Source organism: Carassius gibelio, chromosome B1 (assembly GCF_023724105.1).
Source record: "Carassius gibelio isolate Cgi1373 ecotype wild population from Czech Republic chromosome B1, carGib1.2-hapl.c, whole genome shotgun sequence".
NCBI classification, from domain to species: Eukaryota; Metazoa; Chordata; class Actinopteri; order Cypriniformes; family Cyprinidae; genus Carassius; species Carassius gibelio.
The window spans coordinates 6,308,530-6,329,279 of NC_068396.1; the positions used below are offsets into that span (position 1 = coordinate 6,308,530).

Sequence of the window (20,750 nt, forward strand, 5' to 3'; positions counted from 1 at the left end):
CTGCTGAGAATGCTCTCAGGTGAGTTCTAACAGTTCAGACATTGTGTGAATCAGAGGTAAAAATAAATAACTATATAAATACGGTTCAGTTTCATGCACAGACTGATCCTATTTTGTCTTTACAAATCAATGTATCGTCACAAGCCGCAGGGTTTAATTTGGATTTGTTTCAGTATGTTTTTTTTTTTTTTTTTTTTTTTTATTATTGTAGGTTTAATCCATAATTCCCATTCACATCCATTATAAGACTGACATTCTGCAACGGTCTGTGTTAAAAAGATCCATTTGTGTTCTAGTGAAGAAACAAAGTCACCTACATCTTGGATGCCCTGGGTGTAAGCAGATAAACATCAAATTTACATTTTGGGGTGAACTATCCCTTTAAATGTTATCGTTTGAGTTGGGATTCTCTGTCATGAATCCTTATCTTTATCCGGTACACAATATTTATTTGTTTATAAAGCCTCTAAGGAATGAACTATGACTCATGCTAAAAGCATTTTGTCACTTTCAACTTATTCTTATGACTGTGCCAAATAGCTAATGGAGCGAAGCAACAAGGCAACGTTTTCTAAATGAAACTCAGAAGCTGTTCTCTTGTGCGCCATTGGTGTACTCTCAGTTTAGACAAATTTCACCCAATACAAGACAACAAACTGCTAATTAAAACAATGTGCATCTGAAGAAATGATACTCTGTGGTAATGGAATGCGTTCTTTTAATTAGCGCAATCATTTCCCTTAATATACTTCCATTTCAATGTAATGGGGTCGTTTTATACTGTCTGACTGGCTGTAAATAATATTGCACTCAATGGACCTGTGGCAATATCCTGAGCCGATGTCTGCTGTCATAGTAACAAACTTGTTTATTTGTTTCATTCTCAGGGTATTATGGTAATTTTTAATTTGTTCCTTTTTTATAGGTTTCTTGAACATTCAGTCTTGGCCGGAAAACATGACAGATCTTGGCGTTTTCTCGAACCTTGCCACCATTGGAGGACGCTCTCTTTATAGGTAAATTATCACAAAATTTTAGCTGAAAGTCATCATATCATCATCATCATCATCATCATCACCAGATTCACAACAGTTGTGTACATTCAATCATTTGTTCATCCATTTGGTTTTAATGTTGATAAATCCTAATAAGGAGTAAAGAATGAACATGATGCTTATGATTTTACACAACTTATAGCTATTGAAAACAGTCAATTAAAATATCGCCCCACTTTATATTAAGTGGCCTTTACTACTATGTACTTACATTTAAATTAATAATTTAATTAGTGTTGTGTAAAGAGACGGGATACTTCGGTACCAAGTCGGTACTAAAAAAATGAAAATGTGACGGTACAAGGTTTCTTTAAGTACCGATGGTACCGAGGACCCGGTCAGCCCGGTTCTTGATGCATACATCGCTTTGATTTACGCGAAGCAGAAAACGCGGACGGAATCTCAAAATCTAGTCATGAAAATTAAACTTACATTTTAATATGGAATAAATATTAATATTTTAATAAGGAATTTTGTCAAAGTTTGCATAAATTAATCAAATCATATCTCCATATAGACCAGTATCTGTAAATGTTAAGCTGCAAACGTTGGTTGGAATATGAATCCTGCATGTTCTGCACGTCTCTGTGTGAATTAAAGAAATGGTCTGTTTACTACATAGACTGAAGCGCGTGACACTTGCAGTAATGTCAGCATCTGCCGTTTATGAGGACATAAATTCATAAACAACATCACCAGAACTGATCTGAGTCATTTCACAAGCATTTTACCATTTTGTTTGAGTAAAACCAGTGTCAGTTTAAAGGTATTCACGGCAACCTGTCAAAATAAGTACATTTTTACACAATGGCATATTACTATTATTTAGTATGTGATACTGCTACTACTGTTGAAAAAATTTATAAAATTTTTAAGAAATAAATCACATAATATTTCTTACATGTTTTAATTTTAATAGCAAATCCCCTTTTGTTACATACCTGGACTCATTAAGTGTGTTTTTGCCCCCATGACCCAGTTTCTGTCTTTCCGTGTTTGGTTTGATTAGTTCCCAGGTGTGTCTATTCTATTCCCCATGTGTTCCATGTCCCTGTTAATTTAGTCATGCCATCTACCTGTGTTTCCCCAATTATCCCTTGTACATAAGCCTTGTCCTTTCAGTTCTGTTTTGTCGGGTCTACTTGCTACTTACTTCAAACGTGTGTCTTCCTCTAAATTTTAAGGTTGGATATTCCCTGTGTTGAAGATAATAAAGCCTTATTTCGTGTATTCCTCGGCTCCGTGTTCCTTCCGGCAGCGAAACTGTAACAAAAGACCGACCCAAAAAAGTTAAAAATAGCATATTTTCCCTCACAGCATATTTTTTCCACAGTCTTTTCTTTCCGTAGTTAGTGTCGATGGATCCCCTCTATAGCCCCGAATTCCTCCTCCTCATGCTGGAGCAGGAAGGACATTCTCTCGAGGAGCATACCAGACAGTTTCTTCTGCTAGCGAATGCCACCAGCTACCCGGACTACGCGCTCTGCACCTTCTATAACACCAGCCTGAACTCCAAGTGCAGAGTTTTGTCGCCCGAAGATGGTCCTCGGGAGGAATTCGCCGCATTCGAGTCCCACTCCCGACCCAGAGACCAGCCAGCCACCATCCCGGCACACAGAGCCACAGCCCGCCGCAGAGGCCGAGCCATCCAGTGACAAGGAGCAGGATCTCGAAGGCGCGACTGACCAGGTGTGCGAGCCGGCTACACCGTGCATCATGGGAGTCCTCGTGGAGATCGAGGGCGTGGAGGAAAGTCCTGCCCACACTCCTGCGACTGAGGGTGCGCTATATCTGGTCTCGGGTAATATGGAGCAACTGCTGGATCTGATGGACTGGTCTATGGAGGTAATCCCTAATTTTCCTGTTTCTCCGCTGGTTCCGTCCAGCCCTGATTCCCCTGTATACCCTCTCAGTATCCTACCTCCTCCAGTCATTTCCTCTGCTCCATTTCCGCTGGTTCCGTCCAGCTATGAATTTTCTGTTTCTCCGCTGGTTCCGCCCAGCCCTGAGTTTCCTGTTTCTCCGCTGGTTCCGTCCAGCCCTGATCCTCCTGTCCTTCCTCCCATCCTTCCTCTCTCTCCTCCTCCTAGACCAGCCAGTTCCTCGTCATCCCTGCTGGTGCCAGTCAGTCTCGCAGCTCACCCTCAGTCCGCGCCATCTGGGCGCGATGGTTCGCCGCTGGACTGCCAGTCTCCAGCTCCGCCGTGGCGCGTTAAGGCCCTGTCTCCGCCTCCAGCCTCCGAGCCCTGGACTCCTCCTAGGTCCTTCAACCCAGCAGCTCCGCATTTGGCTCTTAGCTCCCTCGTCTCCACCGTGGCCTGGCATCCCACCTGCTCCACCGGGCTCCCTCGTCACTCCGGCTCCACCTTGGTCAGTCGTTGACCATCCGCCGCCTCGGGACTCCACTCCTCTGGTTCCACCTCATCACTCCACCCCTCCGGCTCTGTAAGGCTCCTCCTTCCCTCTGGTTCCACCTCCATCCTTAGTTGCTCTGGCTCCACAGTGGTCTTCCAGGACCCCGCCTCCGCCTTGGTCGCCTGAGCCTTCTGCTCCACCTAGGCCCTCCGGATCCTCGACGTCACCCTGGCTCTGCGGCTGTGCTGCTCCATCTTGGGCTCCTCACCCATCGGTGCAGTCTCCGCCTGTAGGCCCCCTGGTGTCGTCGGCCCCTTCACCATGGCTCCTCCCACCGTCGACTCCACCATGGATCTCTGTCCTGGCTGGTCTCTGGTGGACCATCTGGCTCCTCCTGCTCCTGTCTCCTCCATGGCTCCTCCCTCCATCGTCTCCTCCCTGGCTCCTTCCTCCGTGGTCCCTGTCTGCTGGCCCCCTCCTGGGAGTCTGTCCTCCACCGGAACCTCCTCCCAAGTACCCACCCACGCCTCACTCTGTTGTTTCTACAGTGCGAGGATGCACCTACTGGGAGGGGGGAGTACTGTGACATACCTGGACTCATTTAGTGTGTTTTTGCCCCTGTGACGCAGTTTCTGTCTCCCGTATTTGGTTTGATTAGTTCCCAGGTGTGTCTATTCTATTCCCCATGTGTTCCATGTCCCTGTTAATTTAGTCATGCCATCCACCTGTGTTTCCCCAATTACCCCTTGTACATAAGCCTTGTCCTTTCAATTCTGTTTTGTCGGGTCTCATTGCTACTTACTTCAAACGTGTGTCTTCCTCTGAGTTTCATGTTGGATATTCCCTGTGTTGAAGATAATAAAGCCTTATTTTGTGTATTCCTCGGCTCCGTGTTCCTTCCGGCAGCGAAACGGTAACACCTTTATTTAACAAAAAATGTGTTTACATTTAATTAATTAAAAGACAAATTAAATTTGGTGAAACTTGTTTACAGTTTTTCCTAATTATATTACTTGTAGGAAAAACTTTAAACATAATTGTAAATAATTATAAAGAATTTTTTTTTTTTTTTTTTTTACATATTTATATGTTTTGCTTTGGTACCGAAACTGGTACAGAGAACTGTGGATTTTCACTGGTATTGGTACCGAATAGTGAAATTTTGGTACAGTGACAATACTACATTTAATACAATGCACTTATTGTGTACATTAATGTTCTTCATTGCACATTTTTTTAATTGAAATTTTTCTCTAATTCCTTTTATAATTACACTGTTGACCCATCCCTTACACCTTAACCCACCCTTAAACCTACCCATGCCGTCAAACCTGCCCCTAACCTTACCTGAATCCCCCTTCAATAGCAGAAAAAGTGTTTTGCTATACAATATGTACATAAGTCCACAAATATATATATTTATGTGTGTGTGTGTTTATTTTATTTTTTTTTAATGTAGGAAAATAGTAGTTAAGACCACTTAATATAATTCATTATTTAATAAATGTTCAAAACATTTTCTCTTTTTTAATATTATTTTTATAATTTCAGTTAATTAATTGTTATATTATTAGTATTGCTGTAATTGCTGATGTTATTTATATGATATTTTGTAATTAAATTTGATATTATTATTATTATTATTGTTTATTATTATTATTATTATTATTTATCATCATGTTAAAGGATTATTAATTAAATTATGTGCTATTACTAATACTAATACTATTATTTTAATAATTGTTATTAAATTTGTTATAATATTAACAACAGCAACGGTAACAAAAATGGCAACAACAACAAAAACAATAATAATAATAGAAGTGTTTGATATGTTTAATTAAATGTTCGAAAATTCATTCAGAACATTGTCTCACAGTTTTGTGACTGAACTAAGTGATGGTGGATTGATGAATCCCATGAGTAAAGCCTGTTTTCCAAAATGTCCAAAATTCACTGCTGGACTAGTTTAGTGAAATCCAATAGGTCTTTGTACTTTCAGAGGATTGGCAAACGTATGTTGTTGTCCCAAGTGTACTTTCCCTGTCTCATGCTTATACTCTTTTGCTCATACTTTAAATGATTTAAATATTCTTTCAGTAATATATTCAGAAATGTCCTCATTAACTACTTCTAAGAATTCCCTTGTTTCATATTAGATCCAAGTGAAAATGTTCACCCCCTTTGGATGTGACACTTAAAATAGTTCCTGTAGCGCTGTTGTCATTTATCAGAGAAATCTTCAGTAACACTTTCTATGAAGCCTGTATTTATAATACATGCATGCATTATAATACATGAATGCATAATGCATTATTAAAAAAAAATCTTATATGTTATTTCAACCCATGAATAATCAACAACATCAATTATAATACATCATAATACTTACGTATTTGTGGTTATACGTTTAAGAGTATGATTATTTATAACACAAAATGAACACCATTTTAAATCTACTTAATTTACAGTATAATGGACTGAATCATATCTCGACATTGTTTATTTAAGATCTGCGCAGTATCTTACTAAAGGGTGTGAGTGGTTATATGTTGAGTATTATTTGAGTCTTTCCTGTGGAGCTAATTTTAATTAATTGATGCGAGCTTAGTACTCCAACTGAAAAAAAAAAAAAAAATGCAGTGTTTTATATGGTTACATTTTATTTTGATGATCCCCTTAATCAATCGACTATAAACAACTTTGCAACTACATGCCATTTAACTCTCATTAGAGTATCAGTATGCTCAAGAATGGTAGAATCTAGCATGGTAGAATAAGCTGAAGTATAGTCAGTTTATCTGTTGGTTGACCATCAAAAGAAAGTTTTTACAGTAGCAGACATACTAATACTCCAATGAATGCTAGTTGACATGTAGTTGCAGAGTTACTTATCAACAGCTGTGTAAAGACTTATAATACATTATAACTATGAGAAGTATAATCCATTGCAAAAGTTGATGCAATGTGTTCATTGTGTTATGAATCATCATACTCTTAAAAGCTATAACCACAAATAAGTAAATATTATAATATATTAAAACTGTTCTTATGAATATTCTTGAGATGATACAACATATTATAAGTTTTTTTTTTTATAATGCATTATGCATTCATTAAAATGCCTCAAGAATACCCTTTTAATGTATTATGAATAGGGGCTTCATACAATTATATCATGCATTAATGTGCAGAAAAGTGAAGCTGAATTAGCTGTCTGGGTCTCTGTTTTCTCAGTGGTATTTCTCTGCTGATCCTGAAGCAGCGCTGGATTTCTTCGCTCAAGTTCCAGTCTCTGAAAGAGATCAGCGCTGGTAACGTCTACATGACCAACAACAGCCAGCTCTGCTTCTACAACACGGTGAACTGGACCAGTCTGTTCCGCACCAGCACCCAGAGAGCTCTGATCAAGAACAACAGGGACCCCAGAGAGTGTAGTGAGTGTCGTTCAATCTCAGCTCTCATCCACACTTCCATCTGTTCAGTAACTGTGATTTCCTCTAAATAAGATGTCATGTTTGATGCAAGCATAAAACAACTTGGCAGCCTATAGAGATACATTTGCTTGAAAATCTTCCATATCAGACGTGTGAGTTTTTAAATAGACTTTAATTAGACAGAAATTTGAGGATCAGTTTCTGTAATTTAGTTACTACAAGAAGTACAACAAATGAAATTGCATGTTACGATGTCTTAGTAAATTTGATACTGATACAAGGGAACAAAGAATCATACACTGTTCTGCTCAAGCCACAAGGAAATACAATATTACATTTGTAGTGTTATTCATTATTGCCATACTTTTTCACCCCCCCCCCACCCATGTGTTTTGCTCCAAAAACTGCAGTTCATTTTAAAACAGGTGATTCTTAAGGTGATAATAAGAACAAATTCTTATTATGTTATAGTATATTTATTAGAGTTAAACTAATAACATCATATATAATTTAATATATAATTTAAAAAAAATTATTACAACTTATTTTATATATTTAATATTGAATTTGGGTGAATATTGACTTAACATATATGTGTTATGTGAGTTATCATACAGTAGACACATTCTTTAGATAGGACTTATATGGATCACATACAGTATAGTAAATGTAATTGATATACACTATACTGTTTTGGATCAGTATTTATATTTACATTTTTTTGAAGGAATTAATACTTTTATTCCTCAAGGATGCATTACATTGATCAAAAATGACAGTAAAGACATTTATAATGTAACAAAAAAAATCTATTTCAAATGCTGTTCTTTGGAAATTTTTTATGCAACAAAATAAAAACAGATAAACAGTACAACGGTTAAATAATAATAAGAAATGTTTCTTGAGCAGCAAATCAGAAGGATCATGTGACACTGACAACTGGAGTAATGATGCTGAAAATTCAGCTTTGCCATCACAAGAATAAATTATATTTTAAAATACATTAAATGGAAAACAGTTATTGTAAATTGTAATACTTTTCACAATATTAATATATTTTTCATCAAGTAAATGCAGCATTGATAAGCATATATATATATATATATATATATATATATATATATATATATATATATATTTCCTGCTGTAGTGCAAAAATATATATTTTTTAAATATATATAATATACAGTATATATAATATTTATCATATACAGACTCATTAAGTTTTAATATTGGGACAAATGTCTATGCCATAAATTAAGTCTATCCTCAAAGTAAAACTGGAATTAGGCCACTGCAGTAAGATGTAACTTGTGAAAGTTAAACTTGTGCGGCTAATGAAGATGTTAACAGACGGCGAGCCATTTCCAGTGCACACCGCCAAGCTGGATGTAATTAGTGTGATAATCAGTCTGTAACGTGAGGGATCAATGGCTCTGTTAGCCGACTCATTCATTAGCCTCTTTTCCACTTCATCGATCAAAGCGGACTGATCTACACAACTGACCAACAGCCCAGACAGATGCCCACAGTCTGTTTATCCATAAAGAACAATGCTTTTACAAACTCTATTGAGGAGCAAGGATCTATGTCTTATATGGCTGGGGAATTTGAAATGTAGACTGTATCTAAGGTACAGTGACACTGACACACAAGTAATAACAAAATGATAACCTGATGATAAGGCTGAACGATATTTGATTATTTATAAATTACTGACATGGCATTTAAACAATCCACCTTCAGTAATTCGATGTATAGCACATTTATTTATGCACAAATTAAGCTTGAAGACAAATATAATTATTAAATTAATTAAATATACTTATATTTTTGAACAATAACTTTTGAACATGATTGATTAATTGACTGATGTGGTCTCTGCTCTCTAAATGTCATCTTTTAAAACATGAACATTTCATTCAACTTTAATTCACTTCAACAAATGCACTATTTACTTCTTACAAAAACATTACCTGTCAATAATTAATGGTTTTAATTATTAGTAATATAAATAAAGTAATAACTATTGTAACTTACAGCTAAAATAGTACCCTTTTAAAGCATGTCAAGAAACATGACAAGCTTTCTGAAGGGAATTTGTGTAATAAATATTTCATGAACATCAACAATTCACAGCCATATTTATGGGTTGGAGTTCCAAATGAATGAACTAATTGCAGTGTTTTCTTTGTTTCTGTTCATGTGCATCTGTGTCTGTGTATTTTTTCCAGCTAAAGAGCAGATGGTTTGTGATCCGTTGTGTTCGGAGGAAGGATGCTGGGGTCCCGGTCCAGACCAATGTCTCTCGTGCAAATACTTCAGCCGAGGAAAGACATGTGTCAAGTCCTGTAACTTATATTATGGGTGAGTATTGTATTAGTGCAAACAAATCATCTGTGCTCATGTAAAGAACTATTTTTTTTTCTTCAAAGTTCTTATTTTTAATAAATAAATAATTGCTGATGTGCAATATGAATATGTTTTTCAAATGCAGATTTGTTCAGATGGGCCACTGGCTCCAAAGATATATCTGCAGTATGATCAGACTATCAAGATCAAGGGATCAAAATGCTTTTAATGCTATTTATAACTCAAAGGAATAGACAGACTCCCTTGCTTTTCTGGCAGGCCGAAATAAAAATTAAAATAAAATGGAGACATGGATACAGGCTTTGAAAGGAACGGGCAAAATGTCCAATGCTAGGCTTTTGTTTGCAAATGTGTTTGTGGCATTTAAGATTGAGTTAAGAATTTAAGAACTACTTGTGTGATGAAAATATAGCTTGTATCCATGGCAAATTTTAATTATTAATTAATAAAAAAATTATTCATTTTATTATTCAATTAACCTCTAATGTCAGATAATAAAATAAAATAAAAATAAAAGAAAGATGTTCTCCAAATAAATATAAAAATGCTTTTAATTCAGAAAATGTTTAATTCAGGATTACAAATATCAGAAAATCAGATGAAAACATTATATATACTGTACAGTTATGTAACTTTTTTTTAAATGTTTATTATTATTATTATTATTATTATTATTATTAGTATTATTATTATTATTATTTTTGAGTCATCATAACGTTGGCACTCATTCACTGGAGTTTAGATTTCATTACATCTTAGATGTTTGTTACAGGACTCAATAAGCTTTCTTTCTTCGCTCTTTGGAAACTCTTTTTGAATACTCTCAATGAAACTATCGACAGCAGAAACAACTGAGAGTAGTACTGACAGCTCCTTAAGCTGTTTCCACTTGTATTGCTTTTCTAGTATGTCTGTTTAGTTAGTTGACCTAGATTTGGATTTAATCACAGCAGCCCCTGGTCACAGAGTATAAAGGCCTTCAGTGTTATGCAAACTGTGTATATTTGTCAAACAGTGCATTTCGCTATATACATGTTTTTGTAGAATGTACCACAGTATACAATAATTGGCTCATAACACATTGATCTCTGTCTGTTCTAGGGATGTTCGAGAGTACACCAATGGCTCAGTTTGTGTTGAGTGTGACAGCCAGTGTGAAAAAGCTGGAGAGAAAAGTTTGACGTGCCATGGTCCGGTACGAGCCTACAGGCCATCTGAGACTATATTAGTTACTGGATTTTGTTTTTGCTTGTATTAAGACTTCACAACCTTGACGTCAAACAACAGAAAAAGCGCCATCATCTCATCATAGCTCCAGTCTGCATATAGCATGAAACAGAGTGGTGTTGATAAGAAACAAATTAAACTATCCACTTACAGTCTCAAATTTAAATCCTGTCTGTAGCCTCATTCAGAACGTATTGTCAAACCGTATTAGATGATGCAAGGCTTGGCTAACCATGCTGTATTACGCAGTTGCATGTTATTGATGCAAAGAGGTTGTTTATAAGTGGTGCTTGCATTTAATATGTATGTTATACTTACATTGGGATAAATCCCTTTAAACAAATAATTAAACCATGGTGCATAACATGTTCCAATTGTTCTGCATCTCTGATATTAATATCGAAATTATATGAATGTTTACTTTATTTATTTATTTTAAAGATGAGTGCTTTTACTTGCTTTTCCAAATGAGCTTTATATTTTTGTTTGTTGGACAATAAAACATGTTTAATTACATAAATTACATTTTTTTTTTTTTTTGCTAAATTTTGAGATGTATGTTTATTTATTCTGCAAGGATGCATAAACAACTTTTACATGTTACAAAATAGTTTCATTTGAATACTTAGTAAAACAACAACAACAACAAAAAACTATAAATAAATATATATAATTTCCATAAAAATATTATGCAGAACCACTGTTTTCAATATAATACTATAATAATATGGTAATAATACCTTTTTTTTTTTTTATTTGTATCCGGCATATTAGAGTAATTAATGAAAGATCATGTTATACAGTATATACATGGGGGGTTCGGGGTTGGGTCTGAGTATCTAAAGACCAGAAAATCATTTATAACTTCAAAATATTTTGTTTTTGTGGTTGAATGTGTTAGGTGTTAGGAAAATGATATTACACATTTCATTAAATGATTCCTTTCCCCATTTAAAACAATGCTTCAGTCTATTGAGACACTTTTAATTTCTTAATCTTAAATCTTTCTCTCTTCTCCCATTACAGGGTCCAGATCACTGTGTGAAGTGCTTGCATCTCAAAGATGGTCCCAACTGTGTGGAGAAATGCCCTGATGGTCTGCAGGGAGCAAACAGCTTCATCTTCAAATATGCTGAGACCAACAACGAGTGCCATCCCTGCCACCCCAACTGCACCCAGGGGTATGACTGTTTGCTTGTGTTTGCACTTACATCTATTTGTAAGCTTCTTTCCTTCCTTCAACTACATCAAGCACAATATGCCTAGAGCACTAACCTAATTGACCATGTGGGTAAAGCCATTGTGGTTACCGCATTCAGTTAGACGCATGAACCTGGGGGATTTGAGAGCAGAAAAACTAGTTCCTGAATTCCTAGATCAATGGTTCTTGAATAGTTTTGCTGCAGGACCTAGATTTTGCGCTGGACTTGTGTGATGATCCATCAGTGATAAGATTGTTTATTGGACTGTTAAAATTGAACACTGAAATGCATAGGGGTTAAATGAATGGCCTAAACTAAGTAATATGCACAATTATTAACATGTATTGAGTGTTTAATTTGTAATAATCACATTTCATGCCTTTATTTATTATTCTCCGCTCAACACTTTTCTTTTATTTATTTATATATATTTTTTTTACCTGGATGGGCAAATCTTACAAAAAAATGTCCAGGTCACATGTCAGATCAGAGGAAAATTTAAGAAATTATATTTTACATGAAGAAAATGAAGGCTAATTTTTTTTTAATCTTTTACATTTTCAAGATAGTTTAGCACATTTTTTGTCTTATATTAACATAACTGTAATGCACCATATATTAGTATGATGCTAATTGTTTTTTATAGTTGTTTTTTTTTCAGGCTACTTATTTTGTTATTTTTTACAGGACAGAATAAGAAATGGAAACCATGGTGAAAAGTAATTCAATAATACTGGTAAAATCTACCAGTCTGTTGCAATGCAACTCAAGTCTATTAATTATTCATTGTTATATATTTTTCTGTGTTGTAGTTGTACTGGACCCAGAGTACAAGATTGCATTGGCATGTTGGACAGGTAAGATATCTCACAAGTGCAGCTTTGACAAAGGACAAATTACAATAAAAAAAAAATAATAATAATAAAAAAAAAAACTAATACCAACACTAATAAAATAATAAAAAATAATCATAGGGGTGGGGGGGGGGGGGGGGGTTGCTTTACTGGTTTATAGAAAAATCAACTTGTTTATTATCCTATGATCTTTCAGGACTCCTCTGATTGCAGCTGGGTTAATTGGGAGTCTCTTTGTGATGGTGATCATAGCTCTGGGTGTGGCCGTTTACATCCGTCGAAAGAGCATTAAGAAAAAGAGAGCTTTACGTCGTTTCCTGGAGACTGAGGTGAGAGTGGCCTGTTCTCATATAAGTTTGATTAAATCAGTGAACACAGACTAGAAGAGAAACATTCCATACATTATGCATTATTTCTTGTGTCTCTTCTGTCTGTCACTTTGCATCAAAATCCTTCCCTGTCCACAGCTTTTTCATTCGTTTAGTTTTGTTTCTTGGTGAGCTGCATGCTTAAAAATTCCACAACACATAGCCCATAAAGTATTCAGTGGAGGGCCTTCCTTAAACGTGTGGCAGGTTTGTTGGGTTAATGCATAGCCCTGTTGCCCTGAATGACTGTGCAGCCTATTAAAAAACATGGCCTGTCTATGCTGGTTTGGATAATTTGCAGGTGGAGCATCAGTGTTATAGACAGCTGTCAGGCTGAGAAGATGCCCTGTATCCAAAAGCTGACAGAGACACTCACGCACTAGAATCCCGAAATCCGTTTTAGCAAACCTGAGGCCTCTTTTCAAGTAGAAAGTGGTGTGTTTTTGCGAGGTCGAGGCGAGGTCTAGACCACCTAGTTTATATATATATATATATATATATATATATATATATATATATATATATATATATATATATATATATATATATATATATATATATATATATATAAAGAATCTGCACATTTTTGTATTAAACTCTTTTGAAGTCCTCTCCCTGCATTTACATTTTATGTGCATTACTCTTTTGTTGCTTAAACAGAGGGATTGTTGAACCTGAAATATTAATTTACTTCAGCTAAGATAAAAGCTTTTTTTTTTTTTAGCTATGTCAGTGTGCACATATACTGTACTTTTACAATTGGAACAATAAATCTATTTTTTGATTGACAGACATTTCTCTTTCAGCACCACATATCTGGACAGCTCCTTCTAATGCTCAGTCTGAATGCTGGGTTTCAGCACCACAGAGATGGACAGTTCTACATTGTGTGTTTAGTCTGTACTTTCATAAATCAAAGTGGCATCCCTCCAGTCTGTGCTGTGATTGGTTAAACAAAGTAACAGTTAACCCCATGAATAATGGATAACCAAATGTACACATTTATAGATTGTTAAAATATCACTATAAAAATGTATTTTCAATTATCTAAGATTGAAAGTGCTGAGTGGACTGTTTGTATAGGATGTGCTGGGAGTTTCCTCTTTCTTTTCACATAAATAAGAACAGTGCATCCAGGGACTAAATATAATTCTTTTAGCTGCTATTTAGCTGTCAATGGTTTAATTTCTCAATTCAGAAAAACAATAACTAAGTTGTCGTTTAGCAAATACTTGTTTATGTGGTGGACAAAAGGGACAATCCCCCTGGAGAAACCTGGTGTTAAAGGAATAGTTCACACCAGATTAATAATTCATTTAACTCCTTAATTGTTCTAAATCCCTAAAACTTTATTTTTAAGGGCTTTGGAGTCTTTTGGTTTCAGTAATATCCTACACCACTATATTAATAATATTTAGATTTTAAATCTCTAGTGCGCATAGTTGAAAAACACTGGCTTTTTCTTATTCAGGTCTGAAGTCTGTTTATTATGAAGTCATGCTATTAAACATGTCTGACACACACACACACACGCACACACACACACACACACACACACACACACACACACACACACACACACACACACACACACACACACACACACACAGCTCCAGCCCTAATGAAACTACAAACGCCACTTTATATTTAGCAATTATGTCTCTGTACATACTTTTCAACCTCACCTCTTCTCTAACCCTCTCATCTTCACTTGGTTCCCTTCACAACTGTTTACTCTGTAAATATCTAGTAACATCTTTATTTTCCCTCCTGGGAAGTCTAATGACTGCTGCATAAACAAACTTAATACCAAAAAAATATGGTTAAGTGTAATTTAAAAAAAAGAGCTTGTTTTGGAGCTCTCTGTTTTTGGGTGTTCAGTAGTTGTGACTGAAGACCTGGTTGTTTAAGCAGTTGGTGGAGCCGTTGACACCCAGTGGTACAGCACCAAACCAAGCTCTGCTGCGAATACTGAAGGAAACTGAGCTCAAGAGAGTCAAGATTCTGGGAACTGGAGCCTTTGGCATGGTCTATAAGGTAGCACTTCTACGTTTAATGTGTGTACCTGTCAGCATTTGTTGTTTTATATGATTTGAAGGGCTGTTGACTGATTCTGATGTCTTATTTATAAGGGAATCTGGGTTCCAGAAGGAGAAACTGTGAAGATTCCTGTCGCTATAAAGATACTCAATGAAAGTACAGGACCTAAAGCCAATGTGGAGTTTATGGATGTGAGTTAATTACTTTGATTCTTATAATACCACTATAAAGCGTTGTTTGAATGTCAGTTCAGCTATAAAGGTAGTCATAAAATCAACTGCAATCCCATTTACTTTCTTTCCTGGTCTTAATATCACATAATATTGTGCACATTATTCTAATAAAAAGTTTATCCTAGTTAAATAAGAGATGTAGCTTCCTTATATTACCATTTGAAATACTATTTTTTGCAAGAAATTAATTATTTTATTCAGCAAAGAGGGATTAAATTAATGTTAAATATTACAAAGGATTTTTTCTTTTAAACTTTGTAATCATCAAGGAATCCTGAAAATACTGTATCACAGCTTCCACTAAAATTGATTATCCATTTTTCTTTTGCACCATATCAGCATATTATAATGATTTCTGAAGAATCATGTGATTTTAAAGACTGAAAAATCAGCTTTGATCACTGTAATAAATTATATTAATAATATATATATTAAAATAGAAACTAGTTATTTTAAAATGTAATATGTCACAATATTCTGTATTTGGTTTATTGGATTGTTGATTTAATAAATTCAGCTTTTTTGAGCATTTTTTCTTTTAAAATAAAAAATACACACACACACACACACACACACACACACACACACGTATATTCAGAGAGAGAGAGAAGTTTTGAACAATGAAACCTTTAAAAGTACAAGTAATAATAAATAAATGCTAATAAATATGGAAGTGTCAAATAATATCATTATAAATGTTATGGCAATATCATTTTAATTAAGTAATTAAACCCCAATAACAGACATAAAATGAGATCAATTGTAATTTATTGTCAAGGTAAATGTAGTAAAGAAATGCTATAAAAGGAAGCCATGATCTGTGGACAGAAGAGTCCAATAACTGCAAGAAATCACATACTACAGTATATCACGTCTCCTTTTTTTCTTGTCACTCTTTTTTTCTGTCTCTTTCTTGCTCTCCCGAGATTCAGGGAGAGGTCAGGCTCCTTTAAAAAGCCATCAAAACGCAGCCTCATGTGCTGCGGCTGACTGTGATTGCCAGGGAATTTCTTTGTGTGTGTGTGTGTGTGTGTGTGTGCACGCGCGTTTTTGTGTGTTCTGTTATCTGTGCACATACATAAGCAGGCAAGATGATTCAGACCTACTCATGAAATATCCGTATTCATCCTTGTCTTCGTTGTAACACATAAATATTTATATACTATATGTGCTTTTTTGAAGGGCCTTTTTCCTTTTGAAACATATAGCTAATTAAGTGAGACAGGCCAGCAGTGGCTGGCGAGGTCAGGCTCACTAATGGAGGTTATCTTCACTGTAGGAGGCAAGAGTACGATAGTATTTGCAGAGAGACTTGTTATGCTTTGTGTATGATTTATGCTTATAGTGCTGCTATTTGCTTCAAAATAAAGCTAAAAATGTAAAGGGGTCATATTATTATTATTATTTTTTGCCATTGTTTTGTGTAATGATAATGATAAGTTTTAGCCGCCAAGAGTTGTTCTTGACCTTCTCTCCAACCCTTTGAATTAAATGAGCTGTTTATTTGCTGTTTGTACATGAAGACTTCTGTTTAAACAGCACTATGAAATGAAGATTTGTTGTCAGCTCCAGTCAAGTTTGAACAATTCTGTCCTTAAATAACAACCAATTGAATGGAAAAAAAATATGCACCATGTTCTTTTTTTTTTCTTTTTTTTCTTTTTTTTTTATAATGGCAAGAGACAGATTTAAAAGTGATGAAGGGGACAAGATTTGAGTATCCTGCACTTTGATAATCACTGTCTCAATGAATTAATTTTTTTATGCATTTAGCATTTTGTAAATTATATTATAGATTTTGTTATGTTTTGTATAATTTGTCTAATCTTTCGGCTTTCAATGTCCAGGATGTTGATTTCTGTTGAACTAATTTATTTTATTAATTATCTTGAATATTTCATAAAAATGTAATCATAAAAAGTGCTGTAAAAATAAAGAGTACAGATTAAAGATTGCAGTCAGGTGTTTGTAAATTGTAAACAGAAGTGACAAAACATACATTTCACATTATACAAGCATTTCAATATATATATATATATATATATATATATATATATATATATATATATATATATATATATATATATATATATATATATATATATATATATATATATATATATATATATATTTATTTATTTATGCAAAGTTGGATACTTTGAAGATGTGTATTAAAATTAATGTTTTAAAAGTTAAAACATTTCATTAAAACAGCACATTAAAAATGCCCACACATACGTGAGATGCTGCAAAAGATGTTTACATGTTTTCACAAAAATCATTTTTCTGTGTATATTGTGAAGTACTATTCTAACGTTCTTTAAGAGACATTTCGGTTGTCAATGGGAAAACATCTCCAGAGAAATATTTTTATGATGTGACTTCAACACCCTATTTTTTCTGTTTTTGTCTTACAGGAGGCACTGATCATGGCCAGTGTGGATCATCCTCATCTAGTGCGTCTTTTGGGAGTCTGCTTGAGTCCCACTATTCAGCTGGTAACTCAGCTGATGCCCCACGGCTGCCTGCTGGACTACGTACATGAACACCAGGAGAACATCGGCTCCCAGCTGCTGCTCAACTGGTGTGTGCAGATCGCAAAGGTAAGAAGCATTTCACATGTTTGTGCAACTGGTCAGACACCATCCCTTTAAATACTTTAGAATTTTGCTTCATTCTGATTCTTGATTCTGAAACCGTTATTCCATTTATCTCTGTGTCAGATTTAAAGTAGTTGTCAGGTTTAAAGTAGTTTTTACCTTTATGGACAAATATTGCAGTTCAAACATCAGTGACAGCTTTAAATTAGCGTCGATTCTTTGCCTCAACTCCATGCATTGAAATTAATTTAATGCACACCTACAGTACCTGTGGATTATCTATTACTTAGTGTATTAAGTATTTTCAGTCTTTTGAAATCATACAATAGATTTTTGTGAGAAAAAGTCCAAAATTTAAGTTGTTATTCACCAAAAATCTGCCCCCCTCACTGGAGAGCTCAAATCATAAAGAGTTACTGACTTCAGACATCATTATTTCTTGTGTCACATTTCTATCTCATGTTTACAATCAAACTAAAAAAAATAATTAAATGACATTTGAATAAGGTCTACTGTGGCAAAGATCTTTTGAGAGTAGTTTTCCCATCTTCCAGTAATCGGGCAAGCATAAACTTTGGCCATGTCCAGGGCAATGCTGTCATTTCAGATCGCTCAAACAGAGTGTTGTTTTAATAGCACCACAGTATTTTCAAAGTAATATCAGCCTTTCAACGTTTGGTATGTACTGCACATCAAGCAGAAGTAGGATACAGCATTTTAACATAAGCACACACACACACACACAAACACGCGCACACACACACACACACACACACACACACACACACACATTCGTGCTTGTATTTTCCTTTATTCCCTAAGATCATGTTAATTAAAAAAAATAAAAATAATAATGTTTGTAGTGTACAAATACATTTGTTGGTCTGCTGCGTGATATTATATTAAAGGGCATGCTGGGTAAATGAAGGCAACATGTATTTTAAAGGCTTTCATCAGTCTTCATTTCAGCTTTTAATTGAAAAAAAAACTGACCATCTGTGACTTTTCAACTGAGCTATTGAACACTTTATAGCTGTGTATTTTTTATTTGTCTATTATTATTATTTTTTTTTTTTACAAATACTGAAGCAACACTGCCTTATAATTAAGATTATGAAATTATAAAAATATTTCAATATATGGACATAATGGACGGCAATATTTGGTTCTTAATATAGCACTGAAGCACAGAACTTTCTGCAACATTAGTCCTTATATAATTTTTTGTTTAATTTACTTTTTAAATAATTGCTGGAGAAGTCATGTAAAAGTCAACGGAGATTCTCTGAGCTGTATTTCACAGCTTTCCTGTTTAAGTTACCTCCGTTCCACTGCCGTAGAGCTGGTCATTTAATCTGTCTGTTGTAAATGGATTGGCTGAGTTCAAGAGATGTGTGCTGGTTTGTTGTAACTCAGGGCTTTGGGCTTTACCTTAATGGCACCTATTAATCAGGTTGTAGGTTGAGCAAACTGCTCGACAACCTTGCCTATTCCTGCCTTGGAATTCTGCTGGTGACTCAGACCCGCTGCTGGAGGTTTTCACGGTCACGCTGTGAAAAGTTAAAATGCTGTTGCCGGCCAAATTCTCATTGAGCTGCCAAACTGCTCCAGCACACAGTGAAATAATGACCTCGGCATGAGGATGAGATTACGCTCATTATGAGATGATGTATTTAAAGCAGGTTACGTGCTTCAGTTTTTAACTGAAATGTTAACAAGTGTGAATAGTGCAACAAACTAGCTCTTCTTGACCATGAGACATTTCAGTTGACCAATCAGAAGTGGCGTTAACCCCCTGTGCACTACAGTTATGACAATGGGCAGACCTCCAACACACAAACATCTTTTCCCAGCATGCTTCGATTTCCATCAGCAGCTCAGTACTGCGCCTACAGTGGTTCTTTTATCATGCAAGAGGGAGTTTAAATGATGCAAATGTTATAATTGATATTTTTCCACCCTCGGTATTACGGAGCTATTCATAATTTTCCAAAACATCATTTTTCTTATTCACAATAAGGCATTTTCTGTAATCTTGTTTCTTTTTGTCTGCCATTATGAGTGCTTTCTTTGAAAAGTGTTTCACCGGTTAGGAACCCCTCAGAAATTTCCCATTGTGCCAAAGGGATCTTCTTCCAAGATTCCCTGTTTTGCATACTCTGTGTGTTCTCCTGAGATGCAGGATTGGTAAACCGGTGTATATTGTGAATACCTCAGTGTAATTTCCCTGCACAGTTGGCTTTCTCTTGCTTCAGGCGTATCTCCTTTGGCCTCATTAAAGAGCTTCAGGTCCCAGAGACCTCTTATTCATTCCATCTTTCATTCATCTAATGCTTTTCTGTGGAGAATCCAAATGAGAAGCTTATCTTGGTTTCTATGACACATTTGCATACAGGTTAACCTACTGTTGATTTTTTATATTGCAGAGCAGTACCTACTTATGGCTTTCCAGACTGACTCCTATATAAAAACTCTGCTAGACGTGCTATCGACATATATTTTCCATATTTAATCACAAAAGGGACTTTTCTGTTTTTCCAAATGATAAGATGATTAACCATATTAACTGTGTTCCGGTATGTTTATGTTTCAACTGGTTTTAGATATGTTTGCTTCACATTTCTGCATGAATCTATGTTTAATTTCAAAGTATCAACTTCAGTTAAGATAATTTTGTGTGGGAAGTATTTGATAATATTTTTTTTTTCTTTAGCTGAAATCTGAAATCTTTGACTTTTGAAGTTATCTTGGCAAATCTAATAACATTATACTAATTTTAGATCTCCTGTGAAATTGTAAGACACAGTCTTAGGACTGAGAAATCAGCCTCAAAAAGAAGAAGAGTCTTTTTAAAAGTCACTATGAGCTCTTTTTGACTCATAAATAATTTAGTAATGTTGATTTTTGTACAAAAAAGTTAGAAAACTGTCACTTTTTTCTTTCTTTCTTTCTTAATATATACTTACTAGCACATTTATTTATTATAATTTCCTCGTTGCAGTGTTG

At 35.2% G+C, this 20,750-nt stretch overlaps 1 protein-coding gene across 2 annotated transcripts in view; it reads left to right on the plus strand.

The window, feature by feature from the left end:
• erbb4a (erb-b2 receptor tyrosine kinase 4a) overlaps nt 1–20,750 on the plus strand; it is a 142,225-nt gene that overhangs the window by 105,297 nt on the left and 16,178 nt on the right. The window contains exons 11-20 of one of the 2 annotated variants that reach the window (XM_052544869.1): nt 926–1,016; nt 6,648–6,847; nt 9,082–9,214; nt 10,322–10,415; nt 11,474–11,628; nt 12,462–12,506; nt 12,700–12,832; nt 14,783–14,908; nt 15,004–15,102; nt 17,562–17,747. In XM_052544869.1, coding sequence (XP_052400829.1) covers nt 926–1,016; nt 6,648–6,847; nt 9,082–9,214; nt 10,322–10,415; nt 11,474–11,628; nt 12,462–12,506; nt 12,700–12,832; nt 14,783–14,908; nt 15,004–15,102; nt 17,562–17,747 — 1,262 coding nt within the window. The remainder of the gene's footprint in view (nt 1–925; nt 1,017–6,647; nt 6,848–9,081; nt 9,215–10,321; nt 10,416–11,473; nt 11,629–12,461; nt 12,507–12,699; nt 12,833–14,782; nt 14,909–15,003; nt 15,103–17,561; nt 17,748–20,750) is intronic. The other variant, XM_052544870.1, reaches the window with a different exon arrangement.